The sequence below is a fragment of the Callithrix jacchus genome, chromosome 12, assembly GCF_049354715.1.
Source record: "Callithrix jacchus isolate 240 chromosome 12, calJac240_pri, whole genome shotgun sequence".
Classification (NCBI taxonomy): Eukaryota; Metazoa; Chordata; class Mammalia; order Primates; family Cebidae; genus Callithrix; species Callithrix jacchus.
Genome location: NC_133513.1, coordinates 56,002,882 through 56,017,655, shown reverse-complemented (window position 1 = coordinate 56,017,655; position 14,774 = coordinate 56,002,882). Strand labels below are relative to the sequence as shown.

Sequence of the window (14,774 nt, the reverse complement as noted above, 5' to 3'; positions counted from 1 at the left end):
AAGATGAATGGGAGTTTGCCAGGCAAAGGAAGTAGGAAAAGGACTTTACAGACAGAATCTTATTCAAAGAACAGTAAGGCATTATGATTAAATAGGTTGTACATATTAGAATGGTGAGAGGTAAGTCTAAAGAATTACTAAATTTTGATGATCTTAATGTGCACATTTCTTCCCATTTTAACAACTCTGAAATTGGCATACATCTTACAACTGTTTTGCATCATCATTAAAAATTGGGATTATTTTATGAATAATGACATCTTAGATATGATAAAATATGGTAAGTTAGAGCTAGATTTAATGTCCTTTGTGTTACACTTTTGGATTTTATCCTATACATAATCAGAAGCTAGGTTTTAAGTAGAAAAATATTGTGGCTAGAATTGTTTAAAATAATACAATTCTGGTGATACCGTGCAGGATTTATTGTGCCTAAAAAAATTGCTAACAATGTAGAAATTCAGGCAATGTCTGTAGAGGGCCTAGTGCTCGTGGGTATATTGTGGGAGATCCTGGTACAAGAAGTGTTCGATAAAACCAAGATGATGTCCTTAAGATGGGGCTGGTTGATGAAGAGAGAAGAGTCATGTATAAAGCTGAGGTTTCTGGATTTAAAGAGAAGATGACTGGTGTAACAGTTAAAGACAGTCATTGTTAGTGTTTATACTGGTACCATAGCATAACTAAACATTTCCGTTAGAGGGCTAATCAACATTCAAACATAATATATCAATAGCCAAGAAAAAATTTTCTCAGGAACTCTTACTCGTACATGTCAGTTTAAAATTTGTTGGTTGTCCAACAGAGTAATAATTATAGTATTGGTTTATGTTGGCTGCAAGCCTAAATTATGAGACATTTATAAAATTACTGACCCCCCCCCGCCCCCCGCCAAATAAAAAAGATTGTTCAGAATCTCTCATCCTAGCATCCCTTCCAGAAAAAAAGATATTGCTAACATTTGGAACAAAAAGTAATCCCAGTATGGGTTAGTCATAGTTTTTGGCTATAGACTAAACCTCATCTTGTTCACATTCTAGTAGAACAAGATAAAAATAAATGCTTGGCCGGGCGCAGTGGCTCAAGCCTGTAATCCCAGCACTTTGGGAGGCCGAGGCGGGTGGATCACGAGGTCAACAGATCGAGACCATCCTGGAAACCCCGTCTCTACTAAAAAATACAAAAAATGAGCTGGGCATGGTGGCACGTGCCTGTAATCCTAGCTATTTGGGAGGCTGAGACAGGAGAATTGCCTGAACCCAGGAGGCGGAGGTTGCAGTGAGCCGAGATCGTGCCATCGCACTCCAGCCTGGGTAACAAGAGCGAAACTCTGTCTCAAAAAAAAAAAAAAATAAAATAAAAAATGCTTATTCATATAGTATCTTAATCACTTAAGGGCATAATATTTACTGGCCTGGACACTAGTTTATTTGTGTTTATATTTAAGAAACCAGCCATTTAAAAAAATTGATTTTAACAGATTTTCTTTGTCTCATATTATAATCTCATATAATCTCAGTTATATGCAGTGAAGAAACGGGAAAGGTGACATGAGCAAAGTTTCATTTGCTTTTGAAAATAATTGTATCTTTTTTACTTACTATTTGTAGATATCATTTATGGGCTATTTTATTTAATTTTTAAGACAGAGTCTTACTCTATCACCCAGGGCTGGAGTGCAGTGATGCCATCACAGGTTTCTGCAGTCTCAATCTTCCTGGCTTAATTGATCCTCCCACCTCAGCCTCCCTGGTAGCTGGGATTATGGGTGTGCACCACCATGCCTGGCTCAATTTTTTGTGTTTTTCTCTCTTTTCTTTTCTTTTTTCTCCCTCTATCCCTCCCTCCTTCCCTCCTTCCCTCCCTCCCCTGCCTTTCTTTCTTTTTCTCTCTCTCTTTCTTTCTTGGTGGTAGCATACTCACAGCTCACTGTAGCTTCAACCTCCTGGGCTCAAGGATTCTTCCACCTCTGCCTCCCTAGTAGCTGGGACTATTGAGAGGCACTTGCCACCACCACGCCTGGCTCATTTTTGTATTTTTTATAGAGATGGGGTCTTGCCATGCTGCCCAGGCTGGTTTTGAACTCTTGTGCACAGACAATCCACCTGCCTCAGCCTCCCAAAGTGCTAGGATTACAGGTGTGAGCCACTGTGCCCAGCCAATTTTTTTTGTAGAGATTGGGTTTTGGCATGTTGCCCTGGCTGGTCTTGAACTCCTGAACTCAAACCATCTATCTGTCTCAGCCTCCCAGAGTACTGGGATTACAGGTGTAAGCCACCATGTCCAGCCTGTGCTACTTTAAATTCCTTTCTCCTCACTCCTTCTAGCCACTGCTTCTGCAAACAGTTTCATGCAGACATTGGACAATTGCAGCCTAATAGCATGTCTCATCAGGGTCTATGTTGCATACTTTCTCCATTGGGGAACTGTAGTATAAAGATTGAGCACCACTAATCTTGTCTGTATTACAGTTTCATAATAAAATGCATTACATATTAAACAGATTCACAAAACGAACTAATGACAATTTACATCTGCCCCTATACTTTCAGTTATGAGTAGCTAAAAACCAGCCTCAGACTGAAATAAACTACCAACATATGTAATTGAAAAGTCCAGATACCTGGGTGATGACATAACCCGTACAACAAACCTCCATGACACAAGTTTACCTATGTAACAGATCTGCACTTGTACACCTGTATTTAAAAGTTAAAAAAGCAAAACAACAAAAAGAAAAGTTCAGATGGAGGCTACGTTCAGGTAAAGCTTAATTAGGTGGCCCAACAACTTCATTAATGACCTGGTTTCTTTCAGTTTTTGCACTCTGCTTTATGTGGTATAAAATTTATCCTAAGGCAGCCACCTTGAGGTCATTAGGTTTTTAAGGCTTCTAGCACCTTCTTCATTTATATCTATTAGGGAAAAATATGTTTTGTATCTGAGTATTATAGGAAAAAATATTAGGTTAATTCTGATTTGCCTGACTTAGGTTACATGCCAATCTCTCTGGTCATGATGGCTAGAGAAATATATCGATGGCTAGAGAAATATATTGTGCTGATCGGCCTAGGTTTTGGTTTGCCCCAGGGATCAATTCCACCCAAATTCAACTCTTGAGTGAGAAAATTTGGGGTAAAAGTCTCCTTTTACCTCCTGGCAAGGAACAGATGACAAACACAGGATTCCTGTTTATTATAAGAATGACTTCAAATGACCTTAACTGAATTATAATATTATTTGGCAACAAGTCAAACATTGTTAACATTTAGACCCAGAAATGGTGGAAAGTTTGCTTAAGTCTCTCAACAAGCTACCTCAAGAACTGAGATTCTGGCCTGGCGAGGTGGCTCATGCCTGTAATCTCAGCACTTTGGGAGGCTGAGGCGGGTGGATCATTTGAGGTCAGGAGTTCGAAACCAGCTTGGCCAATATGGTGAAACCCCATCTCTACAAAAAATACAAAAATTAGCCAGGTGTGGTGCTGGGCTACTCCCAGCTACTCTGCAGGCTGAGAAAGGAGAATTGCGTAAGCCCTTGAGGCAGAGGTTACCGTGAGCAGAGATAGTGCCTTTGCTATCCAGCCTGGGTGACAGAGAGATTCCATCTTAAAAAAAAAAGAACTGAGACTCAGGATGTGAATTATTTGACTCTAGAATTGTACTTTGTTCTTAGAATCAATTATTGGGCTGTCTGTAAGAATATCTTTACTGAGTTTTCAAACAGAGTATAATAAACTCTTGGGAATGTGGTAGATGTTGAAAGGTTTGACTTCTTAAAAAGAGGTGTAACAATTATATTCCTTAAAACTGAGAGGGGACTACCTGGGCATGGTGGCTCATGCCTGTAATCTCGGCACTTTGGGAGGCTGAGGCAGGCAGATCATAAGGTCAGGAGTTCGAGACCAGTCTGGCCAACATGATGAAACTCTGTCTCTACTAAAAATACAAAAATTAGTTAGGCATGCTGGTGGGCAGGAGAATCGCTTGAACCTGGGAGGTGGAGGTTGCAGTGATTCGAGACTGTGCCATTGCACTCCAGCCTGGGTGACAGAGTGAGACTCTGTCTCAGAAACAAACAAAAAACTGAGAGGGGACCAATTGAGGGTAGAGAAATTGATGTGGGGCAGGAGAATGCTTTTTTTTTTTTTCATGATGGAAATGGTCCATAATTTGGTGGTTACATGACTGTGTACTTTGAACTGGATGCTTAAAAAGGGTGAATGAAAATAAAAAGCCAAGTACTCATAATTTTTTTAAAAATAACAAGTTCTAGGAGTTTTTATTGTTTGAATAAGAATAAACAAATCAGGCAGAGTAGTCTCAGTGAAATCATGGTCAGGTGTTACTGTATTTCTCTGTTGATTCTTCATCTTCTAAGCACTTAAAGTACATTCTTTTTATTAGACTTGTTTGATCACAAGTCTAATGAAGACTAATAAATGCAATTTAAGTGTGAATAAGTAAGTGTATCTTACCTTCCTCCACTCAGCTTTCTTTAAATAGAAAAGGGACAAATGTCTTAGATATTCAGTCATAGTTGCCCAATCTATGGTGTTAATAAGAGACTGTAATTTTATATCCTAAAAATCATTTCAGATTATAATTATAGGCTATACCTCATTCTTTTTTAAAAAAATCCTTGCATACTGGTCCATTGTTATTACTGATAGTCTCCAAATGATGAGGATGGTAACTGGTTTGGGGGCAACTGAAAGAGAGCTCATCAGTAAACTGGAGACCAGTAGAAAATTACACAGAGGCAAATCTTATTGGATAAACTAGATGAATGTCTCCTATTGAGACTGATCCAACCATATTCACTTGCTGCTAGATGAGCTTCTGTTTAAGGCATCACTTGTGGTGAAGTTCTTTCTTTTATTTGGATTGGAGCCATACTGTGATCGCTTATGGAAAACAGACTTCCTCCAAGTCTGTTGAATGTAATTGAAAATTATATCATTTCTTGTTGATTTGTTTGTATTTGTTTTGCTTTATTTTATATTATAGGCATCTGAAATGAATCCTTATCTATATAACAGGCAAGTATATGTTTGAGAAGGCATGAATATAAGAAGTATAAGAAAATAAGAGGACATGAATAAAAGTTTTAGCTAGACATTTTTACATGGAAAGATGTGCATTTAAATTTGTAATAGTTACAAATCATTTTATAGAAAGTTAGCATGTATTTAAAGTTTTTGGATACATAATAATAAAATTATATCACTTCTGATATCTATTGTGAAGACCCTACTGCAGTCATTCACAGTTTGTCAAGGGTAGATAGAGCTCTTGCTTGGACTCTTCCAGGATATTCCATGGGCTCCCTAATAACATTCAGGGAGGTATATGTGCAGGTTTGTTACGTGGGTATACCATGTAATACTGAAGTTTGGGTTTGTAATGATCCCTGTAATCTAAGTAGTGAACACAGTACTCAATATGTAGTTTTTCAGCTCTTGCTTTGCTCTCTCCGTCCCTGATTTTGGAATCTCCAGTGTCTATTGTCTTTGTGTTCCTGTGTACCCAGTGTTTAGCACCCACTTATAAGTGAAAATGTGGTATTTGGTTTTATGTTTGGATGTTAATTTGTTTAGGATAATTCACCTGCATCCATATTGCTGCAAAGGACAGGATTTCATTTTTTTATGGCTGCATAGTATTCTGTGGTGTATATGTATTGGATTTTCTTTATGTATTCTACCACTCATGGGCACCTAGGTTGATTCCATGTCTTTGCTATTGTGAAGAGTGCTGTGATAAACATTTAAGTGCAATGTCTTTTTGGTAGAATAATTCATTTTTCTTTGGGTATATACCCATAAGGAGATTGCTTAGTCAGATGGTAATTATATTTTTAGTTTTTTGAGAGATCTTTAAACTTCTTTTCATAGGGGCTAAACTAATTTGCATTCCCATCAACAGTTTATAAGTGTTACTACCAAGAACCAGCTCGGTTAAGAGACCCCCACCTATGCAGTACTGAAGATATTTGAGAGGCAGACACTCAGATAGCACAACAGAGTGGATCTATTCTGGTGACCAACAGTCTGAGAGCCTGCAGGGCTGACAGCTCTCCAGACTGAAGGCCCGGAGCAGACTTTAATCCGCATATTTACTTGCTTTTAGACAGATGATTCTCATTAATACACAGGTGTTCTATACCTAAAAATACATCAAGTAGGCAGATGTTACCTGCCTACCACTAATTACAAAGTATCCTCCATGAAGGAGTCATGGGGGCAGGGTAAACTTAATGCTCCTCAACATGTTACCTTTTCTCTGCAACCTCCACAATGTCTGTTATTTTTTTACTTTTTAATAATAGTTATTCTGGGCCAGGCATGGTGGCTCACATCTGTAATCCCGGCACTTTGGGTGGCTGAGGCGGGTGGATCAGCTGAGGTCAGGAGTTTGAGACCAGCCTGGCCACCATGGTGGAACCCCATCTCTACTAAAAATACAAAAATTAGCCGGCCATGGTGGCAGGTGCCTGTAATACTTGGGAGGCTGAGGTACGAAAATGTCTTGAACCTGGGAGGCGGAGGTTGCACTGAGCTAAGATTGCTCCATTGCGCTCCAGCCTGGGTGACAAGAGCAAAACTCTGTGTCTAATAATAATAATTATTATTCTGTTTGGTGTGAGATGGTATCTCATTGTAGTTTTGATTTGCATCTCTCTCAGTTAATCATCTTTTTTTCTAAATGGCTTTATGCTACCTTTAAAATGTCCTACATATAGGCAAATCAAATGCTTAATAAACTGGTATGTTAGGTTTATTTTCAGGTTGAAATGAAGATAGTTATTTTTATATTTGTGTACCTTTTACATATACATTTACTTTTAGAAGTATTTATAACTTGTATTTTGTGTTTTTTTTTTTTTTTTAGAGAAAATACTCTCTTTGGAATGGGAAATCCTCTGCTTGACATCTCTGCTGTAGTGGACAAAGATTTCCTTGATAAGTAAGTATTAAACTCTTCGTATGTACTATGTGGAACTTATATTTGAAGAAAAATGGATGAAAACTTTCGAAGTGAATTTGCTACCTAAAGTCTTCAATTAGAGGAAAAGTCAGGAAATTTTAAGTCAGTTATTAGCAAGTATGGTATCATTAACTATTGAGTGAGCATAATTTTCCTTGGGAAAACTTACATTGCCATTTTTATTTAAAAATTTTTTGCTTATTATTTGGAAGAAAAAGTTTATATGACTTACCTGATTATTTAATTCCCCCAATTTTAAACTACTGTCAGTGAACTACATCCATAATGGTATCATAATCTACAGCCATTCTACCCTGAGTGTGCCCAATCTGGTTTCCTCTCAGAAGCTCTAATGGGAGAAGAAAGATGATTAGAGAAGACAAGAGAATATGTAGGATATAATTCAGAGGCCATGAAGCTCTGCTATTTCCCTTTTAAAAGTAACTATGAGTGTTTTAACTTAGCTGAGAAATCAGTTTGTTTATTTACCTAGGTATTTGAGGCCATTTGGTACAATACTCCCCTTGGGTGTCCTCGTTTTCACTTTCTGAGGTCTCAGTTACCGATAGGACAGTATAAGAAGACATTTTGAGAGAAAGACACATACATACCATGCCCACATAACTTTTATTACAGTATATTTTCATAATTGTTCTATTTTTAGTTGTCATTAATCTCTTACTGTGCCTCATTTATAAATGGGACTTTATCATAGGTGTGTATGTGTAGGAAAAACATTGTGTGTGTGTGTGTGTGTGTGTGTGCATATATGTGTGTGTGTATATATATGTGTATATAAATGTGTGTGTGTATATATATGTGTGTATACATTGTGTGTGTGTGTGTGTGTGTGTGTGTGTGTGTGTGTATATAGGGTTCAGTACTGTCCACGGTTTCAGATACCCACTGGGTGTCTTACAATGCATCTACCTCAGATAATGGGGGATTACTATATGGAAAAATTAAGTAGTAAAAAAGATTAATGATGAGAAAGCAAGATTCCCCTCTCCTTGCACACCCAAGCACAATTACTTTTAAAAAAAACTAAGGTAAACTTTATGTTATGTAAAATTGATCATTGTAACCATTTTAAAGTATACAATTAAGTGACTGCCAGTAAGTATATTCACAAAGTTGTGCAACCATCACCACTGTCTAATTCAGGACATTTTCATCACCCCAAAATGAAATCTCATGCTCATTAAGTAGTCATTTACTATTCCTTCCTCTACTTCTCTAGCCCCATGTCCTGGGAACCATCAGTATACTTTGTTTTTATATGAATTCATCTATTCTGAGCATTTTATATACATGGAATCATATGATATGTGACCTTTTGTGTTTTTATGTATGACCTTTTGTGTTTGGGCTTATTTTACTTATTTAATGCTTTCAAGGATCACGCATGTTGTAGCGTGTATCAGGTCTTCATTCTTCTTTATAGTGGGATAATTTTCATTGTATGGATATACCATATTTTGTTTATCCATTCATTGGTTGATGGACATATTGTTTTTATTTTTTGTCTATTAGGAATAATGCTTCTTATGAACATTCATGTATAAGTTTTTGTGTGAGAATGTGTTTTCATTTCTCTTGGGTATACACATAGAAGTAGAACTGCTGGGTTATGTGGTAATTCTGTGTTTACTTCCAGAGAAACCACCAAACTGTTCTCCAATGTAGCTGCACTATTTGCATTCCTACCAGTGATGTATAAGCATTCCAGTTTCTCTACATCTTTGCCAAAGCTTATATTTTATTTTTTAAATGACAGCCATATAAGTGGGTGTGAAATGATGTCTCATTGTGATTTTGATTTGCATTTTTCTAATGAAAAACTTCTGAGGTTAGCATCTTTTCATACGCTTATTGGACATTTTGTATATCTTTGGGAAAATGTTGAAGTTTTTTGCCCATTTTTTAATTGGGTTGTCGTCTTTTCATTAAGTTGTAAAAGCTCTTTTTATACTCTGGATACTAGACCCTTATCGGCTAGCATATGATTTGCAAATATTTTCTCCCATTCTGGGGATTTACTTTAATTTTTTGATAGTGTCCTTTGATGTACAAAAGTTTTAAATTTTGATGATGTCCAATTTATTTTTCTTTTGTTGCTCATGTTTTGCTGTCATTTGTAAGAATCATTGTTAAATCCAGGATCACAAAGATTTATGTCTGTTTTTTCTTCTAAGAGTTTTGTAGTTTAAGGTCTTAGATTTAGGCATTTGATCAATTTTGAGTTAATTTTTGTATAAGGTATGAAATAAGGGTTCAACATTATTCTTTTGTATGTGGAAGTCCAGTTGTCTCAAAATCATTTGTTGAAGTGACTATCTTTTCCCCATTGACTAATCTTAATGCTCCTGATAAAAATCAGCCAACCATAGATGGGTAAATTTCTGGACTCTATTCTATTCTGTTGATACATATGTCTGTCCTTATGCCAGTATGACACTGGGATGTGTGTGTGTGTGTGTGTGTGTGTATGTATGTGTGTGTGTGTTTGGAGACAGGGTCTTGCTCTGTCACCCAGGATGGGGTGCAGTCATAGCTTACTGAAACCTTGAACTCCTGGGTTCAAGTGATCCTTCTATTTCAGCCTCCCAAGTAACTGAGACTATATGCATGTACCACCATCCCTAGCTATTAAAAATTTTTTTTTTTTTTTTGGTATAAATGGGGTCTCCTTATATCACCCAAGCTGGTCTCGAACTCAGGCCTGGCTTGATCCTAGGCTCAAGTTGTCTTCTCACCTTGGCCTCCCAAAGTGCTGGGATTATAGGCATTAACCACTGTGCCTGGCCTGTACAACACTGTTTTGATTACTGTAGCTTCGTAGTAAATTTTGAAGTCAGGAAGTCCTCCAACTTTCATTTTTTCAAGTTTTTTGTTTTTTAATTAGAGATCCCTAACAATTCCATATGAGTTTTTGGGGATAGCTTTTACATTTATGTAAAAAAGGCAGCTGGAATTTTGATTTGAATTAAATTGAACCTATCGGTAAATACACAATTAAGTCTTCCAAGTTATGAAGACAGAATGTCTTTCCACTTATTTAGGTCTTTTAAAAATTCTTTCAGCAGTGTTTAGTAGGTTTTTAGTGCTTAAATCTTACACTTTTGTGGTTCAATTTAATTTTATTATTTTTGATGCTATTGTAAATTGGGATTGTTTTATTTTTTTATTGTTCATTGATAGTATATAGATATATAAGTAATTATGGGGGGACAATAATTTTTTTGAAACTTTTTTATATCCTGGAGATTACCCCATAACTATATTTGGATAAACTCAAATGTCAAAGGGTAAGTCAAGAATTTATAAATGTGTTAATTTGACTTATGGTAATATAGTAAGAAATGTGTTGGGGACCTAGGATAAACTGGGAGATGTGTTTTATCCTAAGACATTCAGATAGAAATTTTAAAACACACTTTCCCAATCAGAAAATACTACTGTATACAGTTACATTAATGAATTTAGTTATTTTGGTTACCTTGTACTTTTAAATAATACACTATATTTAAATTTCCTGTTCTGTCGAATTTCAGGCTGGGCACTGTGGCTCATGCCTATAATTCCAGCACTTTGGAGGGCCGAGGCAGGCAGATCACTTGAGGTCAGGAGTTCAAGACCAGCCCTGCCAACATGGCAAAACCCAGTGTCTACTAAAAATACAAAAAATTAGCCAGGCGTGATGGCACGCACCTGTAGCCTTAGCTACTTGGGTGGCTGAGGCAGGAGAATTGCTTGAACCCGGGAGGCAGAGGTTGCAGTGAGCTGAGATTGAGTCATTGCACTCCTGGGTGATAGAGTGAGACTGTCTCAAAATAATAAACCAAAACAAAACAAAAAACCCAAATTTCAGTGGAATCCCTTGACTTCTGATTATGGAGAATGAGATTATTGGTGCCCCTATTCTTCCCTCTGCAACATCTTCCATCTTTCTACCTCCTTACTTCTATTAACTGTGTTTTACAATTTTTGTATTAAGGTTGATGTTTTCATTCTGTTATCCATCTATAATTGTTTTCTCTACTTTGAATACAAATTGATAGTGAAAGTTGAAAATGACTTACCCACATTAATATTATTACTTCCTGTATCATTTATTGCAGAATTAAGTAGTAGTGCACCAGGAGTGTAGAGCAGGTTAACATTTGAAGTGTAATTAGAAAGCTGGGTGTGGCGGCTCACATCTGTAATCCCAGCACTTTGGGAGGCTGAGGTGGTGGATCACTTGAGGTCAGGAGCTTGAGACCAGCCTGGCCAATATGGCGAAACCTTGTCTCTACTATTAACTGGGTGTGGTGGTGCATGCCTATAATCCCAGATACTCGGGAGGCTGAGGCAGGAGAATCAAGTGAACCTGGGAGGCAAACGTTGCAGTGAGCTGAGATTGTGCCACTGCACTCAAGCCTGGATGACAGATTGAGAATTTGTCTCAAAAAAAAAAGAAAAAGAAAAAAGAAAGAAATGTAATTAGAGTAATTTACTATAGTAACAAACTAATAATCTAAGAAAACTCAATACAATTATCTCAATAGACACAGAAAAACCTTTTGACAAAATCTAGTATCCCTGATTACAAAAAAAAAATAAAAATAAAGCAACCTGGGTAACCATGTAGATAACTTTCTTAACCCTATAAAGGTTATGTTAGGGAAAAACTGGAAGTGTGATGCTTTTCTGGGTATATAATTTATCAAATTGTAAACTTTAAATGTCTACAGTTTATTGTGTCTCAGTTATACATCAGAGGCTGTAATAAAAAGAAAATCAGTTGGACATGAATTCACGGATTTAAAATTAGATCTCCTTTGTGTAGTGTGAAATATTTTGTCCAGGAAGTCAACTAATTCAAGGTCACCATTAAAAAAAACCACATGATGTATAAAAGTAAAGATAAAAAAAAGTAAAGATCAACTTAAAAATTTGAAATTTTATTATATATGTCAAAAGTCAAATAAAATAGAGACAGACCCATCAATTTAGAACATTTTATATGGGAAGCAAGAATTGCAATTTGGGATATATATACAGACCAGGTGATCTTTGCTAGGTCTGAAAAAGAAAGATAAGATTGGAAGTTCTGTAAAAAGGAGAAATGTTTTGTATCATTTTAAAAGAAAGCTCATTGGCACTAGTTTTGGGGAGGTGGCAAGCTTTGATTGGTGAGTGACTACAGTAAGTAAAACTAGTCTTAGAGTCTGGATAAAACTGTTTTTAGATTACAACAGGCAGTTTCAGCAGCCAGGCTTGCAGAGAATTACCTTCTTGGAGCAGTGTCATGTGTGCTGAGTGCTCTTTCCTCCAGAGTGTCACCTGTTTTATTCAGGTATGACAAGAATGACCCAATTTGTATGATCACGCTGGACACATGTATGACCAGTGTTGTTACTTTGGTGAACGTGGCTCCGGATGTCTGTTAGGTATACATAACCTGAAGATAAATGTTTATGGGCTAATACTATGTGTAGTCTTTGGTAGTTTGCTGTTTTTCACTCAACATTATGTTTTGGATCACTGTTGTTAAAATCTCAGGCAAATGTGATCAGTGATTATGACCCAGCAGCTGTGTGATGATGTTACAGGATCCTTAGGGTGTCACTTTTCCAGCCGGAAGCCTCTGTGGTTGGTGAAGCCTTTGCCTGAGGTTTGCTTGTGCCTGCTGGGCTTGTTCTGCCCACTTGGCCTGGCAGGCTGTGTTTGGCTTGTGCTTGGATTCCATACCTGTCAAGGGCGAGCCAGGCACAGAGTGGCAAAGGGTGTGTGAGCAAATGAGCATGAGGTCCAGCTACTGTCTACAGCCAGGCATTCTGGCTGCTGCAGTGGGTTGGGCATCTCCAGGTGCTGGCACACATGCTTGCTTCATGTAAGCCTGTGGCTGGATCCGATGCATCTTAAGTGGCTTCCACTGTGGGAACCTGCATCTGGACGAGGGGAATACAATGGTGCCTGGAAGCTTGGAGATGGCAGAAACCACAGAGCCCCAAAGAGAGTGTCACAGACCTGGCGTGGGGACCCCCTAGGTCTGGGCTCCCAGAAGGTCTTCAGCTCTTCTTTCCTTGTTGCCTGCAAGGTGCTGAGTAGGGTGAAGCATATTTTAGCCCTATTTGTGTTACAGCTGTTTTAGTCTTGCCACTTGGTGGGTCTTAACTTCTTATCTACATCTAGGAACAGTGAGGTATGGAGACAACTGGAGAGTGAGCAAGGTGGAGAGGAGCTTCATTGAGTAACAGAACAGCTCTCAGGAGACCCCAAGTGGGCAGCTTCTTTCCCCAGGCAGGTTATCCTGACAAGTGTCCAACTCACTCCTTTCTGCAGTTGGTAGTCCTGAGTCTCTATGAGTCTGACTGAGTCCAGGGTTTTTATGGGTTTCACAAGGGAGAAGTGTGTACTGATTGGTCCATGGGTGGCTGTGGGTAGGTCTGGAAAAAGCAATGTGAGTTCTCACTCCCTTCACTGGACCCCATGCTTCAGGCTGTCCCTGGCTTGAAGGTAGGGCTTCATCTGAACCCTCCCCTTTTTTCCCAGGAGCCTGTCTGCCTCCTGCCACAATCAAGCATGCTGTCCATGGTGTGCAGGCTGTTGGTGCTGAGGGGTACCTGCTGGTCCTGGTGAGCTGCCCTCACCTTAGCTTCTCTTCCATGCTTCTTAGCACCTAAAGCCCAGAAGGGGCTGAGGTGGCAGGGGACTGGTATGTCAGTGCTGCCCCGAGCACGTGCACATACACATGCACACCTACTGGATCGTGACAGTGCCTGGACTTGGCCACACCTTTGCTTCACCCCAGAGCTGGTGCTGGGATCAAGGAGAGGCCAGGCAATGGGAGCAGGCACTTCTGAGCCTGCAGGGGCAAGGGGGACTCCCTGGGCCCCAGAAAGCACAGGGATACCTGGGTCCATAGCCATGGCTGGGTGGCTGCAGCTGTACCCAGGAGGGTGGGGCTCTGGCTCTGCCAACTTGGAAGTAGGTGTGGCTCCCACCTGTTCCCAGCTCCCATGGACTATGTGGAGCATGCAGCCCTGGCTGCACTTCCCCTATTGCAGCCAGTGTCTTTGCAGCAGCTGCTCTAGACAGCTCACTGCTGCCACCAGTGACACTACTGAGAGCTTGAGTAACCTCTTTGTTTTAAATGTTTTACTAGCAGCTGATCTTATGTGGCTAGCTGAAGTTTTATTTTATATTTGGAAGGTTTTAGTCTTTAATCTTGATTTTCAAATAAGTACCTGAAAATGAAAAACAAGTCTTTGGACTCTAACAATAAAAGATAGAGTCTTCTCTATTGTTATCTCTGACCATTTCTTCTAAATATATTTAAAACTGTTCTTTATGATATAAACAGATTATGTTTAGCTTACATTTTGGGCCACCATTAGATAAGTATTTAGACAAGTTTATATATATATTATTTCTGAGATGGAGTCTTGCTCTGTCACCCAGGCTGGAGTACAGCAGTGCAATCTCAGCTCACTGCAACCTCCACCTCCCAGGTTCAAGTGATCCTCATGCTTCAGCCTCCCGAGTAACTGGGATTACAAGCATGTGCCACCATACCTGGCCAATTTTTGTATTAGACCAGATTGGTCTTGATCTTCTGACCCCTGGTGATCTGCCCACCTTGGCCTCCCAAAGTGCTGGGATTACAGGCATGAGCCACTGCACCCAGTGTAGGTAAGTAGTGTATTGCTGTGGTTTGAATGAAGGTATCCTCTCCAAAATTCATGTTGAAACTTATACTTAGTGCAGTAAGAAGTGTGACTCAGGAGTTGACTACAA

The 14,774-nt window shown here is 38.8% G+C and overlaps 1 protein-coding gene across 7 annotated transcripts in view; it reads left to right on the top strand.

Annotated features, from left to right (window-relative positions):
- ADK (adenosine kinase) overlaps positions 1-14,774 on the top strand; it is a 593,446-nt gene that overhangs the window by 41,870 nt on the left and 536,802 nt on the right. For all 7 annotated transcript variants that reach the window (XM_009009683.4, XM_009009682.4, XM_009009681.4 and 4 more), the window contains exon 2: positions 6,894-6,968. In XM_009009683.4, coding sequence (XP_009007931.1) covers positions 6,894-6,968 — 75 coding nt within the window. The remainder of the gene's footprint in view (positions 1-6,893; positions 6,969-14,774) is intronic.